The sequence below is a fragment of the Orbicella franksi genome, chromosome 12 (genome assembly GCF_964199315.1).
Source record: "Orbicella franksi chromosome 12, jaOrbFran1.1, whole genome shotgun sequence".
NCBI classification, from domain to species: Eukaryota; Metazoa; Cnidaria; class Anthozoa; order Scleractinia; family Merulinidae; genus Orbicella; species Orbicella franksi.
The window spans coordinates 16965393-16978761 of record NC_138156.1 but is presented as its reverse complement, the minus strand read 5'-3'; the positions used below and the strand labels follow the sequence as shown (position 1 = coordinate 16978761).

The window sequence follows — 13369 nt, the reverse complement described above, 5'->3', positions numbered from 1 at the left end:
AATTATGATCCCCTAAGTCATAATATTGTATCACCCTCCCTTCTGTAAGATTCTTACTTAACTTGTAACCACTTTATTACAAGACATTATAGCACCTGATGGCAATAAATTATATAATTATATGTATTTATTTTTTTAACAATAAAGATTAGCGAAAAAACTGAGCAACGACGTTTCGGTGTCATCCTGGCACCATTTTCAAGTTAAAAAATATTTGTGCGAAAAGTAAACTAATTTATACCAGTGGTAGAGGTGCGAAATTGAATAAATTAAGATTAAGATAGCTGTTCAATGTTCATGTTCATTCCAATGAGGTGTCAAACACTGGTAATGACTTCAGTGTCTGTTCAAAGCCTAAACAAATACTTTTGCGCGAATGGAGTCTGACTGTGTGTTAAGGCTCGGTTTCCTCTTGCGAATCCACAACATTTCGTGGATCAAGCAATCGAACTTTCCCTGACATTTCTTTAGGATCTTAAAGTTGTTAGTCAGGTCACCAACTGTATCAACTCGGTGTTCATTTTGAAGGTGTTTTCCGATGGCGGTAAATCGGTGTTCCTCAATGCGCTTGTAAAGATGACGGCTAGTATAACCGACGTATTCTGCATCACATAGATCACATATATAGTTATAAACAACGCACTGTTGATTGATCAAAGGTGGTTTTGGCTCTTGTACTTTGAGATCATCGCCAATTTTACGGCTTCTGAACACCGGCTGTAGTTTGTGATCTAGTTTATTACTCAAGTCCGAGAGATGTTTCTTTAGTCTTCAGAAAGGCTTCTGCGGTTGGTATGTCTTTCATTGTGGCTAGTGTATCATCCACGTAGCGTCTGTAGAAATCTGGCAACTTGTTCTCGTTTTGTAGCTTTTCGTCGATAGAACAAAGAAAAGTATTGGCCATTAGGGGACCCAAGGGAGAGCCCATCGCTACTCCATCAATTTGTTGGTAGAGTTGACCGTTAAATTGAAATAGCTGGTCCTTTGTTGCTACTGACAACAGTTCAATTAGATCAGCTTTGCTGATGTTTAGATGGTGTGTTTTGTTGAACCAGTTGTCAACAAAAGCTCTATCAGCAAGGATCTCGATGGTTTCTTGTAGTGGGACGTTCGTAAATAGCGAAGAGACATCATAAGATACTAGGATGTCAGATTCGTTGAGGCTCAGATTGCGAATCTCATCAGCGAAGGAAAATGTGTCAGATATTGTGTAGCTGTTGATCGACAGGGGCTTCAGTTTATCGTCGAGCCATCTCGCGAGGGCGAAGTTGTAAGTACTTGTGGCGGATAGAATGGGCCTCATCGCCAGTTTTTCTTTATGAGTCTTTGGCAGACCATAAAGATGGGCGAGTCGTGATCCTTTCGGGCAAACTGAGTCGGCAATCTGTTTTGGGAGAATTTTGCGCACGACAGATTCAAGGTGTTTCTCTTTCTGCAGTAAAGGGTGGTAGTTTTTGAGCGGTCGTCCACGTGCTTGGGTCTCTCCGAACTTACGGCGGTAAATTTAGCTGTATCGTTGATGGAAGATTCACTCAAAAGGCGAACATATTCTGCCTTATCCATAACAACTACTCCTGTACCTTTATCTGGTTTCGTGATTACGATGTCACCTCTTCGTTTTAGTTGCTCAATAGCTCTTTGTAGCGCTTTCGGTGGTTTGGGGGCTTTGCACTCGATGTAGTTAAGCGCGATCGATCGAAGGGTCGCCGCAGCTAATTCCTTCTTATCATCGGATAATGAAGGCTCCAGTTGCCAGAAGGCTTTCTCGAAGCTAGCTTGAATGTCCATTGAAGAGATGCGTTGCGGCAAGGAAAACTTCAAACCTCGACACAGAACAAGCTTCTGGAAGAATGAAAGCTTGTAGGAGGAAATGTTCTGGATATGTTTGTCCACATCGTGATCTTTGTTTAGCAGCTTCATGATTTTGTTGATATGGCCGCTCATCATTTTCTCATAGTGCTTTTTGCGGAGGTTAACCATCGTTCTCAGGATGCACATGTATTGGAGCGATGAACAATTTCGGCGTATTTCAACGTAGATTCCGTTAAGTTCCTTCGTCAGTGTCGCATTTTGCTTTACTTTTGCCCTTAGTTCTTCTGCGATGACATTAGTTGAAAATTGCTCGGAAGCCTTTGACCATTTCATATGCTTTGTTTGATCAACTTTGGCGAAGGTAGGAGTTAGTTCGAAATTCTGGCAAAGCTGAAGAAACTCGATGGCTCCATCGCATTGGATTTGTTTCTTGCTGCAGTCTTCAAGTCGCCTGAAGTACTGCAGCTGGTTTTCGCGTTGTAAAATTCTTAGAAGATTAAATTTGGAAATACAGTTAACAATAAAGATTAGCGACAAAACTGAGCAATGACGTTTCGGTGTCATCCTGGCACCATTTTCAAGTTAAAAAATATTTGTGCGAAAAGTAAACTAATTTATACCAGTGGTAGAGGTGCGAAATTGAATAAATTAAGATTAAGATAGCTGTTCAATGTTCATGTTCATTCCAATGAGGTGTCAAACACTGGTAATGACTTCAGTGTCTGTTCAAAGCCTAAACAAATACTTTTGCGCGAATGGAGTCTGACTGTGTGTTAAGGCTCGGTTTCTTCTTGCGAATCCACAACATTTCGTGGATCAAGCAATCGAACTTTCCCTGACATTTCTTTAGGATCTTAAAGTTGTTAGTCAGGTCACCAACTGTATCAACTCGGTGTTCATTTTGAAGGTGTTTTCCGATGGCGGTAAATCGGTGTTCCTCAATGCGCTTGTAAAGATGACGGCTAGTATAACCGACGTATTCTGCATCACACAGATCACATATATAGTTATAAACAACGCACTGTTGATTGATCAAAGGTGGTTTTGTTGTCAGTAGCAACAAAGGACCAGCTATTTCAATTTAACGGTCAACTCAACCAACAAATTGATGGAGTAGCGATGGGCTCTCCCTTGGGTCCCCTAATGGCCAATACTTTTCTTTGTTCTATCGAGGAAAAGCTACAAAACGAGAACAAGTTGCCAGACTTCTACAGACGCTACGTGGATGATACACTAGCCACAATGAAAGACATACCAACCGCAGAAGCCTTTCTGAAGACTTTGAACAACTGTCATCCATCCATATCCTTCACCATGGAGATCGCATCTAACGGTAAGCTACCATTTGTCGGCATTGAAATATGCAAGAAGGGCTGCAAGCTGGTAACAAGTGTTTACCGTAAACCCACAAACACTGGTCTCCTCTTACACCACCAAAGTCATGTCGACAACTATTATAAAAGATCTTTAGTTAAAACCATGTTAAACCGTGCTTACCGCTTGTCCTCAACATGGGAACTATTCTCAACAGAATGCGAACGCCTTAAACTGATCTTTTCTAACCTCAAGTACTCAGATTCTCTTGTGAACTCCACCATCACCCGTTTCGTTAATTCAGTGATGTCACCAGACACAAGATCGACGCCTCCAACAGAGAATATCTACCGCATTGTCCTGCCTTTTAAAGACCAGAAATCAGCGGACATAGTAAAGAAACATCTCTCGGACTTGAGTAATAAACTTGATCACAAACTACAGCCGGTGTTCAGAAGCCGTAAAATTGGCGATGATCTCAAAGTACAAGAGCCAAAACCACCTTTGATCAATCAACAGTGCGTTGTTTATAACTATATATGTGATCTGTGTGATGCAGAATACGTCGGTTATACTAGCCGTCATCTTTACAAGCGCATTGAGGAACACCGATTTACCGCCATCGGAAAACACCTTCAAAATGAACACCGAGTTGATACAGTTGGTGACCTGACTAACAACTTTAAGATCCTAAAGAAATGTCAGGGAAAGTTCGATTGCTTGATCCACGAAATGTTGTGGATTCGCAAGAAGAAACCGAGCCTTAACACACAGTCAGACTCCATTCGCGCAAAAGTATTTGTTTAGGCTTTGAACAGACACTGAAGTCATTACCAGTGTTTGACACCTCATTGGAATGAACATGAACATTGAACAGCTATCTTAATCTTAATTTATTCAATTTCGCACCTCTACCACTGGTATAAATTAGTTTACTTTTCGCACAAATATTTTTTAACTTGAAAATGGTGCCAGGATGACACCGAAACGTCGTTGCTCAGTTTTTTCGCTAATCTTTATTGTTAACTGTATTTCCAAATTTAATCTTATAAGAATTTATTTTTTTTCCTGTGATATTTGGCTAACAAGTGGGTTTGTTTATGCCACTGTGTCTCTGAATTGGCTTACTGTCGTCTACAAACCATTGGTAATATATCTTCGCTACATCCAACTCAGATACTAGACACAAAAGCATGTATTAAAGAACAGATACATTTCTTACAAATTAATATTTATTGCATTTAGTTCATCACTTAAGTTCTACAACATTGCTTTTCTCCAGTGAGAAATTTTGTGCAAAGTCTGAAGTTGTAAGTTGCAAAAACAAGTTCTGTCAGTAATTGCGAATCACTTAAAATCAGGCTTTGGTACTGTAAACTGAATGGCAGAAAGCAAAGAAATTAGAAATTGTCTCAAATACACAAGTGATAAAAGAGATAAACTTGACTGAAATCTACAGACTCCTTTTTTTAGGTTTAGGGTTAAGGTTAGGCCTAAGGGACAAGGTGGGAGGTGCGGTGGCCTTGTGATTAGTGCGCTCAGCAATGGATCGAGCAGTCCGTGTTTGAGCCCTTGTCAAGGACATTGTGTTGTGTTTTTGGGCAAGACACTTTTACTCTCACGGTGCCTCTCTCCACAAAGGTGTACATATGGGTACTGGTGAATATAATGCTGGGGGTAACCCTGTGATCGACTAGCATCCTATCCGGCAGGGGGTAGTAGAAATACTCCTAGTCGGTTCATGCTACAGAACCCGAGATAAGCCTGGCCTGATGGGCCAATTGGCTCTATGCAGACTTTACCTTTTACTTAGGGACAAGGGACTGCATCAAGTGGGGGAAGAGACAGCGGAGTCAGAACCTCCCACTTCCCATACCTCTATCTCTTGGCCCCCACCCTTGTTCGTCCTGCTCCTGTCCCCTGTAAATTAAGGTCATTCCTCACATTTGCATTGCGCATCCTTACTGTGCATAATTTATGGCGTCATTAGCGCACGCTCGTGCACGCGCATGTTGAAAACATGACGGATTTGCCTTGATATTGAGCTCTGTCAGTTAAAAAATGGTTCTAGCTCACCAACGAGCACAGGCACCCCAATTTTTTTTCCACTCATTGTAATCAACTAATCATAAGCTTTGCGTGAGATAAAACTGATCTAATTTCTATTGCTGAAAATTGAATAAATAAGAAAAATAGCAGATACACGGTGGTCTTTCCTATTTGGCAGTCGTTAACCACGTCAAGAAATTTGGTTCAAATTTTTAACCAAGGATTTAGCTTTCCGTCTGAATCAAACTTAAAACGTTTATTTATGTCCGACACAATGTATTGACTGTAGTTTAATGCGTGTTCTTATGAGTCCGGGCTCACAAAGATGTTACAATTACTGGGAATGCGTTCTTATAATAAGCATTAAATAATGCTAAAATGGGGCATTTTCAATGCCTCACTGCTCCTTAATGAGCATGGGCACCCCCCTTTTTTATTTCAAAATTGAAGTTATCATGACAAATATTCAGTGGACAAAGTTTGAACAAAAATCTATTGTCACTTTTATTTCAGAGGAATTACCTTAAGAGACTCAAAACACATCTTAGTCATTTAGCTGCACACCCCTTGGGCATTTCCTTTTCCTTCGTTTTCAGCCTTGCTACTCTTACCCATGTCTTTCAAGTGAATGACCTATGACGTAACCACTGTCAAAGGGTTTCATTTTGGGCCTCATTTTGAGCCCAAGGGTGAATTTTTCTTTGCCCGTCGGCCTAGAAGTCTCTAAAGACACTAAATGAAAGTCAAGTAACATTTTCAGTTCTTGTTTTTGAAAGTATTTGAAGCCTTAATGAATGACAAAAATTAGCATTTTGCATTTCTCTCCGGATTCTTGCCCCCTATTCTCCCGGGCTCCTGCCCCATATTCTCCCAGGCTCCTGCCCCCTGCCTCTCCCCACCATCAACAGATGGCTGAATGTTCAGGAGAGGAGTTGCCATATGGAAAGCATTGGTCACTGTTCTCTCGGTGTTTTTACGGCACTGATGTTGTGGAAATCATCCATGGACAGTATCTAAAAGGATTTATAACATAACTAAAGCAAAGCGCGCGCTCTGATTGGTTAATTTAGCGTCTACTATTTGCCCATGGGTGTATGCTGCTGACGTGTGTGCTGATGTTTACAAAGCAAATCTTTTGACAGACATTGTTTCCAAAGTAATGGTCGACGTTCTTTTGCCAGAAATGCAAAATTGTCTTCACAGTTGTCTGAAGATGAAACTTTGTCGAGTTACTGGTGTGCAGTCAGTTGTCATGAATAAATTTTCGCGCGCTTGTTTTCTCTTGTCATGTAAGGCTACACGAACATTTTTGTGTGATGTAGCTCAATAAAAGGACTTCTGTCGTTCCAATGTCTCAATGTTATGTTATAAAACAAATGGTAAACGCCATAGCGTGCACTATTGAGTTATGGATGCACTTGGGAGGTTTGCTAAGCACTCAAGAAGCCAGAGTCGCACTTGGCTATCGCCTCGTGCGACTCTTACGCTTCTTTCGTGCTTAGCAACCTCCCGTGTGCATCATAACTCAATAGTGCACGCTTTGGCGTTAAACATTTGTTAATTTTGCTGAGCCAAAATAGAAAAAAATGTACAATAGAAGAAGTTTTCTATTGGGAAATCCAGATAATAGTAATATGTAAACAAATATTAATCTTAGAAAGTTATGCAGAGTCTCAGGCTCTAAGGTAATGTGGTCAGACATTATCTGGGTGGCCTTTCAATCAAAAGATTGCTGTGTGAATACAGGGGGGATAGCCTATCTATAACTAAAAATGAAATTCATTTATTGAGTTTCAATTGGAAGTTGTTATTACCCAGATCTTATGGTAATTTCATTGTCTTGCAATAACATATGCATGTATTTTTAATTACCCTTTTAACAGCTTTGTATTCCATGTCTTCTGCCATCTTAAGATAATCAGATGTCATGTACTTCTTGTGGTTTTTTCTAATAGCTAAATAGCTTTGTTTCTAAACTCTAATAGCTATGCAACTAGCTTAAAATAATTTTCACACTTTAGAGAAGCTAAAAGCAAAATACAGAACTGCAACAATTCGAAATTATGACGAGAAACAAAGAAACAATAATAAACATGAAAATTTAAAATTTTATTTTCGCCAGTCTCAAGCTTACTGAAGTACAGTATAATTAAAATTGGATATTTTATGATAAAACATACCTCGGTGAATTCTTCCCCGAGTTGAGGCCAGATTTTGAACCCTTTTAGGGATTCAGTCCTACACTTGTTACACCAACATGTCCAAGATTTATACGAAGCACTGCTTCGATTTCGGCCAACTTCGTCCATAATTTGGTGATACCGAGTGGAGACAGGATGACCGTGTTTACTTACGCGAGTGCCCCCAATCGAACAAGTGGACGAACACGAGCTTGTCTTCCCGACGAATTTGATCGAAATGCCGTTGACATACCGATTCACACGGTTCAAGCCCATCAATTCAACAAACTTGAGAAGTTGATGTCCTCATAACACCGCTACAGCAACACAAAAGCTGCTTAGTTTTAGCCTTAGCGCACATCGTAACGTAAATTGCCACTGGCTCGCCCCTTGCGAGCATGAACTTTCACGAAACAACAACAATTTCACACCGTGTGCAAGTTCAGTTTGGCTTTGGCACAATATATAATATTAACTGAGAACTATCCAACAAATGAGCGGAGTTTAAAAGCTAAGTTTACAGTGTGCGCTCTAAGTTTTGTATCTTTTTCACTGTCGACAAGACTCGCTGCGATAACACTGTAAAACTTGCAGGCATTTTGTAGTTTTGTTAAGGTGTACCGCTGACCAGCAAAATACTGTATCGCGCCCCAAAAAACGTATTTCCGCGGTGTCGTCACATCGTTATCAAGCTCATAGGGTTCGACACGGTTCGGAATGTAGCTTGGGCAAATATTGCAATGCGCTCCAGTTGACCGCTGTTCGGATTTCTGTCCGGCGACTGGAAATCTGTGAAAAGCGGAATTTCGCTCGTATTTTCCATTTAAACGCTGGACTTCAACGTTATTCTGCTCCACATTTCTTTGGGTTACCTTACTAACACTGCTGATCGATTATGTCCACGCACTATGGATCGATCAATCGAACGATCGATCGGACGCAGATGGATCTTAACCGATATTTTTGTCTACATATCTTGCTTCTTTGTAACGTATGTGAATACTTGAATACTGCATGTTATTTCTACAGTTTTAACTCAAAAGTTGCCCTTTCCAACTTTACACGGAACTCAAGAGGACGGAATTTCTCAGACCTGGCCTTACATCAGCTTTTGTGCAGTGTGTATCATTGCCTGAGATTTAGTGTATCTCATTGGGTCACTGGAAGCCATGAACCACCCAGTGAGAGTCACCCTGCAATCAGGGCCTCTTTTATCTCAGCAGTACAGTAAGACAAGGTTCCGCTTATAGGTTGGAACTAATTGAGAACCCATGTCACAGTTTAAATTCTTGTGACAATATGGACATCGTTTTTACAGGCTATTTACACAAAATTTCAAGAAGATGATGTAGTTCACAGTAATAGTGAAAGAGATAGTTCAAGTTGATGACCAAACTTGGAAAATACTCCGGCCAAGACATGCATCCTTGTAACGAGTAGAAGTCATTTTCTTAAATGATTAGGGTGTTTTGGTTTGTCAGAAGGAATGAAGTATACCATTATCCATGTATATATCACGGATACATTTATTGGAATTCCGGAGAACACAACTTCTTTCCAATAGGGGAGGCTATTTTGCGAGTCTGCGAGCCCGAGCCGCGAGCCCCGAAAGGTTCTCACCTAAAAATACAAAACAGGGCCTAACGCCCTAATATGGTATTTATTGCATGGTCCATGGCAAGTGAGGATGATTGAGAGTGCTTCTCCTTTAATTTTTTATATTTCTACCTTAATTATAGTGGGTTTTAATAAAGTACGCTTAAATTACGCAGATATTTTAGGACTGATATTTTTACAGTTTTGCTCTTACATTACCAGAATTTGGTAGCTGCAAGCGAGGTAAACATTTCCTAATTTTCATTTTATTTGTTAAGAGTTGTACGGGTTTTCAAAGGGCGAATTTTCGCGTTATCGGGTCTTAAAACAAGTTGAAGTGCCCATGAAGTAATAAGGGAATTCTCTTTTTACTCTTTCAATCTTACATAAGCTAAGCTTACAGTTTTTGTCCTTTATGAAAATGAACGAAAAAAGGTCGGTTTATTTGTCCCCGGGTTTGTAGCTCACTCCTTCAAACTATTGCATGTATCCGTGTTTCACCGTCATGTAACGTAAGCTAAGCGTGCACTGTATTGTGTCAGTAAGTTTATAAACCAACTTCAGATTATCATCAGATCATTGCCGAGCGGACGGGTTTTATTCCCAAACTTTTAAATCTCCCGAAAAAAGTGGTCTTTCGACTTTGTAAAATCAAGAGTCTGGTTGCCCGACAGAAAAAACAACGGGCAACCGGCAGCCAATTTATGTTATCGATATATCATAATTACCTAAAATTCGTTCGATGAAATTGAATTTACAGACGAAAAAATTACTTAGCCTTAATTTCACGCACGAAAGAAGATCGAATTTTTTTTTGGCTTCTCCTGCCAAGTGTAGCTTTACTGAGTGCAAAATTAATGTTGCAAAATTGCAAAAAAATAAATAAAACTAAAACAAAAGTAAACAAAAAACAGTGGCTTGCAGAAATAGGCTCGCAGAAATAGGCTCGCGGTCGGCTCGCGGCTCGCGGCTCCGACTCCGGCTCGCAGGCTCGCACATAAGTTACTCTCCAGAAATCATTTGATGCGTTTTCAAATTTCTCGGGCGTACTGTGGACGGGGCCTAAAGCAATAACTTGGTGAGTAAATCGTGTTCCCTCCTCCTCAGCCGCCGCGAGCAGGATTTACCACTGCCTCCGTTCGACATCGAATCTCGGTGTGCAAGAGACTGCGAAAGCATAATGCACTGGTATAGACTAAAACGCCTAACACTGAGCGAATCCCATGCATCTAACTAATAATGCCAATTTTTGAGTTGAAGGATTGTGTATTGTCTTGTGTTTTTAGGCCTCCCTGATTTAAGTGTGGATGTTGTGATTGCCTCTCAGAGCTTCCACTGGTTTGCCAACACGTCAGCTCTTCGGGAGATCAACCGAGTGCTTGTGCCAGGTGGAATGTTTGGCATCTTTTCAGTAATGCCTGACTATTCTGTACCCTGGATGGCAGATCTTTGGGAATTCCAGGCTCCCTTGTACAAGAAGAAATCTATTGTGCTTCCCTTCCAGGACGGATGGAAACAGGTTTTTAGCTCAACGACCCAAAAGCTGTTCAGTGACCTTGAAGGAAACTCAAGTTTCAGTTTTACTATGTCGGTGGCCTCTTTTGAACAAGCATATGATTGCTTTGCTTCCGGTTCTGTTATTGCCAGTGGTACAGACCCCACAAAGGAGTCTTTTCGAGAGTTGTTCAATGAGGTAGTGAGAAAACATTTCTTGGATAAAGGCATCGATTTAGACGGTATTATGATTAAGGTTTTTATGTATTGGTGTACTAAAGAAATCTGAGATTACCTCAAGGTCAAACTTCACCTAAATAACACAAACTATACATAAATATAAATTCTTGATTTAAAATATTTTAAATAGTGTGGGATTTAGAACTGGGACAGCTCGAGACTTTCTGCCGAAAAATAAGGTCAGGAGGAGCAGCGTGGTCGAATGGTTTGGGGCGCTGGTGTTGTAATCCGGAGGTCCTGGGTTCAAGGCCTCCACCCTGCCACAAGCGGGATTTGTTTCTCGGTAGTCCCGAGTTCAAATCCTCGGTCACGCTTTGTAAATAGCCAACTTGTCTGCCTCCTGCCAGTTGGGATTTTTAACTATGTTTCGTTTATTTGAAATATTTGTTTCCTTTGTTTCAGTGGCATGCCTGTAAACTAGCTAAGCTTAGTGCTTGTATAGCTAAGTGCATGACCACTGTAAATAAGATTTACATTTTTTTTACAAATAAGATTTACATCACGAAATAAAATCGTCACTAAACTGTCTTTGGTGTCCAGTCTTTTAGTTTCATCACAATAAATAAGGCATAGCACAGAGCGAATACTCTATCATAAATATTCCTCCAGGATCTCTCGTCTGCCTGTATTCACAGGATTAGTTGAATATGTCGCGAATAGACCATTTTACTGTTGTCGGTTCAGTGACCTGGCCTTTGAATGGTAGCAAGGCTGCTGGTGACCTTGTTTTGATACAGACCTCACCGCTTTTGTTGTGTAAATTAAGTTGTTGCCAGAATGAGAAAAGGAGAGAGGTATCAAGGTCACCTCGAGCCTTGCTTACATTCATAAGCCAGGTAACAAAGCACACAACTGTAAAATGGCCTTTTCTTGCAATTGAATATGTTTTCGACATTGAAACGTTCTGTGTCGATAAAAGAGGACACGATTATAAAGAAAACGAGGCGCGTGACTACTGCCTTTTCTTCTACAGCTGTTTTGAGAAAGGTTGCCCCAGGGCAAAAAAGTCGAAGAGTATTATGGGCAATGGTTTACGGTTGCTTGATTGAAGCCGCAAGGTGTGTCAGCGTGATGGAATGACACAGCACAAACACGTGTACTCATGCTTCCCTCAGTTCCTTCTTGCTGAAACAAACTCAATCAAGCAACGATAAGTATCAATCGGCCTTGTGGCGTACGATTACGTTTTGTGGGACAAACTTTGTCGAAATAGTCGTATACGAGCGTGGTAAGTCAGGTAAGTTATACATACATGTGGCTGCTCTGCATGTACAGAGCTCTGGTGTCGGTCTTACCAGGGCGCAGAAAAGAATGGGATTCTTCTCTGAGCCCTGGTCTTACGAGAGCCAGGAAATGCGGTGCGCATGATCTTGGCGTCGTCGGCAGTACGTATCTCGTCAAGAAGAGAAGACAGGGCCTGCATTATGTCTGGTTTTATGGGTAGACGCTTGGGTCCGGGATCGTAACTCAGTTCCGCATCGTTGTTTGACTAGTACCTTGGGTAGATCAGGATGAACCAGGCTTAGCCATGTAAGGACGATAAAATTCTCTGAGGTGGGGGTAAGTTCCTCGTTCTCAGTGGGGACTTCGCCATGGTGGGACAGGCTATTGGTGCGGGGAAAAGTGCCCTCTACGAAGGCCATGAGGCATTGAAAGAGATCTTCGGGTCGTTCACCAGCTTCTAAATGCAGGTTCGCAAAATCAAGAAAGTGGGCCCCTGTCACTTGGAAGCCTCAATGCTCGCAAATCATGTTCCAAACCGTTTGGATTGAAGTTGAGTTCTTCACCAGCGAGGACCTTGTATTACGGAGCAATTGTTAGCGACTTTGCCTAAGCATAAATTCCAGGAAATTAACTTTCTGTTGGGCTGTTCAGTTCGACGTCCTCGCTCCGGAAGTAGGGACTTTAAGCAGCGGGAACGCGGACGGCGACGGGGACGCCGAAACCTGTGAGAAGGCTGGGGAGAGACCGTCGTTGTGGCGGGAATTCACAAACATTAAGCAGCACCGTCGGAAACCGCGGTTTCCGCACTGTCAAGTTTATTGACATTATCGATATTCGTCCTCTGTTTATCAGGATGAACTAGGATCACTTCATTGAAAGATGTTCGCAATCAACTCTTAATAATCCACGATGAAGGTGTGTTAAACGATCACGAACTTCTACTCTTGTACGATTTAAACCGGTCGAATCATCTCGACCAACCTTATGATTCCTTTCCTGATTTTAACTTCGATGGTTTGAAGACGACGAGTGCCGGTCCGAATTTCGCTTCCACAAACGCAACTTGCCCCTTCTCGCTGAGTTGTACGATGAAGTAAACGAACTTATTATCAGCAGGTGTTTAATCAGACTGGCGCGACAAATCAGTGTGCCGACTGATAAAGATCTAAGTAAACCACTGACCTTACGACTGAAAATGGAAACAGCTACGCAAGTTTTAATGGTGTCTACCCTTTTAAATGTGTTAGAATTTCACCATGATGAGCCATTTGACATTTGAGTACTTCTCGAAGGAAAAATTTCGATTGAAATTCATGTAAGTTGTCTTTATTTACAGTAGTTTTCAAAAAGATATTTTACGGTACTCACATGTTCGCCGACTGGCTTGAGTTTGCTTCAGATTTCCCGACGTTTCTTTAAAATGAAATATCTCACATAACAAGAGAACACAAGCATTAAAG

General features: G+C 41.2%; 2 protein-coding genes across 2 annotated transcripts; both read left to right on the top strand.

Moving 5' to 3' along the window:
• The first annotated feature begins 2582 nt into the window (after positions 1-2582).
• LOC145462480 (uncharacterized) lies at positions 2583-3948 on the top strand. The gene is made up of 2 exons (XM_081446017.1): positions 2583-2678; positions 3276-3948. The coding sequence occupies exon 2, from the start codon at positions 3292-3294 to the stop codon at positions 3931-3933; it is 642 nt and encodes a 213-aa protein (XP_081302143.1). The 5' UTR covers positions 2583-2678; positions 3276-3291; the 3' UTR covers positions 3934-3948.
• Positions 3949-9372: 5424 nt separating this feature from the next.
• On the top strand, positions 9373-13183 carry LOC145462256 (uncharacterized). Its single transcript, XM_081445759.1, has 2 exons — positions 9373-9386; positions 10212-13183. Exons 1-2 carry the CDS (start codon positions 9373-9375, stop codon positions 10732-10734), a joined length of 537 nt encoding a protein of 178 aa, XP_081301885.1. The 3' UTR covers positions 10735-13183.
• Positions 13184-13369: the final 186 nt, after the last annotated feature.

What these genes read in the sequence shown, in the direction of transcription:
- LOC145462480 (XM_081446017.1), top strand. Translation starts at nt 3,292, where the DNA reads ATGTTAAACCGTGCTTACCGCTTGTCCTCAACATGGGAACTATTCTCA.